The 5,133-nt window shown below is 44.0% G+C and overlaps 1 protein-coding gene across 1 annotated transcript; it reads right to left on the reverse strand.

The window, feature by feature from the left end:
• Positions 1 to 343: 343 nt before the first annotated feature.
• Positions 344 to 2,158, reverse strand: LOC125084045 (aldehyde dehydrogenase, mitochondrial-like). The gene is given in 5 exon segments (XM_047701148.1): positions 344 to 553; positions 556 to 850; positions 1,067 to 1,977; positions 1,980 to 2,112; positions 2,114 to 2,158. Coding segments are annotated over 5 exon segments (1,533 nt in total). The 3' UTR covers positions 344 to 404.
• Between the last annotated feature and the right edge of the window lie 2,975 nt (positions 2,159 to 5,133).

Genomic DNA, 5,133 nt, shown 5'->3' on the forward strand with positions numbered 1-5,133 from the left:
CAGCATTTTCTTTCTTTCTTTCTTTTTTTTTTTTTTTGAAGAGCAGCATTGTTTTTAATGAATTTTAGTCCAGAATACAGAGGAAGGTACTCGCTGTTGCCCAACTTGTTAGTACAAGTATAAACAATGGCTTTTTGTTCCTCATTGACGATAAGACACTTGAATCTAGTTTTGAAAAACCAGCCTGAAAACTAGCAGTACTGCTGGCATGTAAAAAGCTTTCCCGTACTCTTTGCCCCACACCCACTCTCATCTAGCAATTCAAGTTCTGAGACTTTCTTGATCAAGAGATTTTGTGAGAAAATTTCTCTTTTGAGACTTTTAGTGTGCCAGGGTCATTCTACTTGATTTTGCTGCTGATGTCCTTGACCTCCGCTGCTGGATGAGGGAGTCATCACAGTTCTTCAGGAGTTCTTCTGAGGCACTTTGATCGTGACCGTTTTCACTTCGGTGTACGCCTGCAGCCCGTACTCACCCAGCTCCCGGCCGCTCCCAGACATCTTGTAGCCACCAAATGGGGACTGGGCCCCAAACACATCATAGCAGTTGACCTAACAGTGCCTGCCTGGAGGGCTTGGGACAGATAATTGGCCTTATCCAAGTCCTTGGTGAAGACAGCTGCAGCTAACCCATACTTGGAATTGTTGGCTCTCCCAATGACTTCCTCTATGGTCTTGAACTTCAGGATCTGCATCACTGGCCCAAAGATCTCCTCCCTGGTGATGGTCATGCTGTCTTGCACGTCTCCGAACACAGTGGGCTGAATGAAGTAGCCACGGTCAGCAGCCGACCCTCCACCACACAGCAGCTTCGCCCCCTCCTCCTTCCCAGATTTGATATAACCAAGGACCTTCTTTTTTTTTTTTTTTTAAAGATTTTATTTATTTATTTGACAGAGAGAGATCACAAGAAGGCAGAGAGGCAGGCAGAGAGAGAGGAAGGGAAGCAGGCTCCCTGCTGAGCAGAGAGCCCGACGTGGGACTCGATCCCAGGACCCTGAGATCATGACCTGAGCCGAAGGCAGCGGCTTAACCCACTGAGCCACCCAGGTGCCCCAACCAAGGACCTTCTTAAACTGAGTTTTGTCCACCTGCAGCCCTTGCTCAGTCTGGCTGTCAAAGGGGTTCCCAACTACACGATACTTGGCCCGGGCAACGCTCTGCTCCACAAACTCGGCGTACCCATCTTCTTGCACAAAGGTCTGGGAGCCTGCACAGCAGCACTGGCCCTGGTTGAAGAACAGGGTGAAGTGGGCCTGCTCTATGGCCCAGTTCATGTCTGCATCTGACATGATGATGTTGGGGCTCTTTCCCCCCAACTCCAGGGTCACTCTCTTGAGGTTACTGCTCCCTGCAGCAACCTGGACTAGGTGGCCAACCTCGGTGGAGCCCGTGAAGGCCACTTTGTCCACATCCTCATGGGAGGCAATGGCAGCCCCAGCTGTGGGGCCAAATCCAGGAATAATATTGACCACGGCAGGGGGAAAGCCGGCCTCCTTAATCAGGTTGGCCACATAGAGGGCGGTGAGCGGAGTCTGCTCGGCTACCTTCATCATGACCACGTTTCCAGTTGCCAGGGCAGGACCCAGTTTCCTGGCTTGCATCAGGAGCGGGAAGTTCCACGGAATGATCTGCCCACACACCCCGATGGGTTCATGGCAGGTATAGCTGAAGAAGTCCCCATCGATGGGAATGGTTTTCCCGTGGTACTTATCAGCCCAGCCAGCATAATAACGGATGCATTTGAGGACCATGTCCAGATCCACCAAGTAGGAGATGACATAAGGCTTGCCGTTATCCAGGGTCTCCAAGACTGCTAGGTAGGTCCAGTCCGGCTCAATCAGATCAGCCAGGCGGTTCAGGAGGCGGCCCCTGTCGGACGCATTCATGCGGCGCCACCGTGAGCCCAGCTGGAAGGCGGCCCGGGCAGCCTTCACTGCCCTGTCCACGTCTTCCTTGTCTCCTTCAGCTACCTGAAGGCGGGGAATGTCTTCTTGCTTACAGCATCATGCCACTCGTTGTTTATGAAGATCTGGTTGTAGAAGACTTCAGGCTGCTGATTGGGGGCCGGCACCACCTCGGTGGCAGCGGCCGACAGGAGACGGTGGCCCAAGGCGGGGCCCGAGGCCGGCGGCGGCGAGCACAGCAGCACGTAACATGCTGCGGAGGGAGCGGGCGCGCAGGTCTGTGTGTCCAGGACAGCATTTTCTAAAGGTGAATTGGATCCAGATTACTTACCTTGGGTGAGATTTGACCTTTGAGATGCTATTCTATGCTGAAGAGCCTGATAAGAGTGTCAGAAGGCAGATAGCATCTCAGACCTGAAGTAGACAAGAGGAATGTGGGAGAATATATACATACATAGTGGTTAAGAAATATATTTAACCAAGTAAGTCAGTGTTTATAATTGAAATTTGATAATTCACTTTTCTGTTGCAGTGCACATAGCGCAAATTAAAGGAAGGTGAATAAAATTCATGAATAAATATTTACTTTCTGTTAAAAAAAAAAGAAAAGAAAAAAAAGTCTTCGGTAGAATGAACCCTTGTTGGGGCAGCCTTTTTACTGAAGACACTCAAATTTCAGTATGAATCTTTTCTTACTTTTCTGCTTCCTAAGTGCCATTTGGTTTCTGGTCAAATAGTCTTCCAGTCCACCTCCTGGATATGTGGTTTTTGGTTGGTGAGCTTGGATCAGTGTGGAGGATTATGTGTGGCTGTCAAGATTCTGAGGAGGTTAGGGAAAGACCAATATGCTGCCATTCAAAATGAGCTTTTTAGCTCATTTCTCTATTTGCAGCCCTGTTTCTAAAATCTGCCCTCAACTAGGGCAGTGATCTTGAGTCTGGAGCCTTTCCAGATCAGTTTCCTCTAGGGGGATATGGTGGGTCCCTCGGCTTCCCTTGCCCCGTTGGCATTTATATTATTATTTCTCTTGTTCTTATAAGCCCGTTATCACTTCTCCATATACTTTCTTTCTTTTAACAAGTAGAAATGACTTGTCTGCTCTTTTCTCTTTGCTCTTCTTTTCTATCCTTGGGTTTATAATAATTTACTGTCACTCGGATGAGCCTGGGTAGACAGATGAAGTAAATTCATATAGGCATCCAACCATGTTTAATTAGAAATATGACTCGTTAACTGTGATAAGTAGACTGTAACATCTATGGAGAGAGGAGGTACGGCCATCTTATTTACTGTTCCATACCCATGGTCTAACCCAGTGCCAGGCACATCATTAGTACTCAATAAATATGCATCGAATAAATCAATGACTGCTTCAGAAAGAAATACTTTGGTGATATTTAGATGTCTGTTTAACAGAGTCTGTGTGTTTCCTATCCAAAAGATAGACAAATGCAGACGTAAAATGGAAGTCATGTTAGACCCTTCTGCAGATCTGGCTGAATGGCATGGATAGACGGACAGTTGCTGTTTAAAATAACTTTGGTTCCATTAGTCTTTCTCTTAGTTGAAATTACCAGATTTGGAAGGCTATTTACATTTAATTCTTTCCTGGGAATACTACTTTATTTACTTATGGGGTATATGGATCACATTCCTGTACCAGTAGTAAATATTTTGAAGTAATTCTTCTTTTCTTTATCCTGAGAAAGTAGGAAGTCAAAGGAGTATTTTTCTTGTTGTAATTTTTATTTTTTTTTATTTTTTTTTTTTTATTTGAGAGAAGAGAGAGACAGTGAGAGAGAGCATGAGCAAGGAGAAGGTCAGAGGGAGAAGCAGACTCCCCGTGGAGCTGGGAGCCTGATGCGGGACTCTATCCTGGGACTCCAGGATCATGACCTGAGCTGAAGGCAGTCGCTTAACCAACTGAGCCACCCAGGCGCCCTTGTTGTGATTTTTAAATGCATCATGATGAATTAAGAAGTCACCCTCCCATACGTTCTGGCTTTCTATGATCTGGTCTGCTTTAATTCTTAGGAAATAACATTTTTTTTTTTAAATTTGAACATACCTGTCAGGTAACTCTCTATTCTTACAGTCTTGGGAAAACATACACAGGTTTATCCTGAAATACACTGATGAAAGATGTAGAAAGCAGAAACAGGTTTGAATATTCCTCTAGTCCCTCTCAAAATATTAGAATTTCTTAGCATCTTCAATCTGGCACTTTTATGAGAACATGGGTGTGATGAATGAGCACTTATCAGAAAAAAATAAGTTAGATTACTTTATTCTCTATTGTTTTTAAAGAACTTGAGGATTCTAATTTGATTTAGGCCTTTTGACTAATGTTCATATGGCCCAGAATTACTTAGAAAATCTGCCTTTATAGATACGTGCTTATTGGTATATGTTTGATACATCAAAACATTTATAAGAGCAGGCAAATATTCTTCAGAGAAATCATACCCTTCCTAAGTATTCCCTCTGGGGAAAGTAACCAGTTTGGTAGTTAAAAAAATTCAAAAATATTATGCATGTTTACAAGTGAAAATACCTCAGGAATAGAAAATTTATTGGCAAGTGTGTAATGAGTGGGTAGAGTGTTATATAAACCTATGGTTTCTTACTGCCTGGAGAATCCCAAAGTTCCCTTTCTCTTACCACCTATGTACCCTAATTTGATATTAAATTATTGTATAAAGGAAATAAAATGAAGCAGTACCAAAGCCATGATGTGTCTACTTCAGTTCTAAAATTTCTACTTAGTACCCAGATGTAGGTGACACACTCTATAGATAGCCCAGAAGCCTTTGCTGTGTTCACAGGATCAAAATTAGTATTGCTACCATCCTGTGACTATGGCCACTCTTAATGACTCTTGCAATGTTTATGGATGAAACCAATTCTCAATTATCACCCTGGTAATTGAGCCTGCATTTTTAGCATAAGTGAAAAACCATGGGGGGCCCAAAACTTCACAGTCGCAGAGAAATTCAAAGCCTCCTCACTCTGTCCTTTCTTTATCATTTGACCTTTGTTTTATTTCAAAATCTTGCTCTGATTTGATCACATTCCTCTGTGATTAGAAAAGATCTCATGACATACATTAATTTACCATCATCATCTTACTATCCTTTTTTTCCCATTCTGAGCTATTAGGCCCATTCCCCTTTTTCTGCTTTCCATGATAGAAGCTTTGTTCACACGCCTCCTACCTACCTTTTCCT

This window comes from Lutra lutra, chromosome 13, assembly GCF_902655055.1.
Source record: "Lutra lutra chromosome 13, mLutLut1.2, whole genome shotgun sequence".
NCBI lineage: Eukaryota > Metazoa > Chordata > Mammalia > Carnivora > Mustelidae > Lutra > Lutra lutra.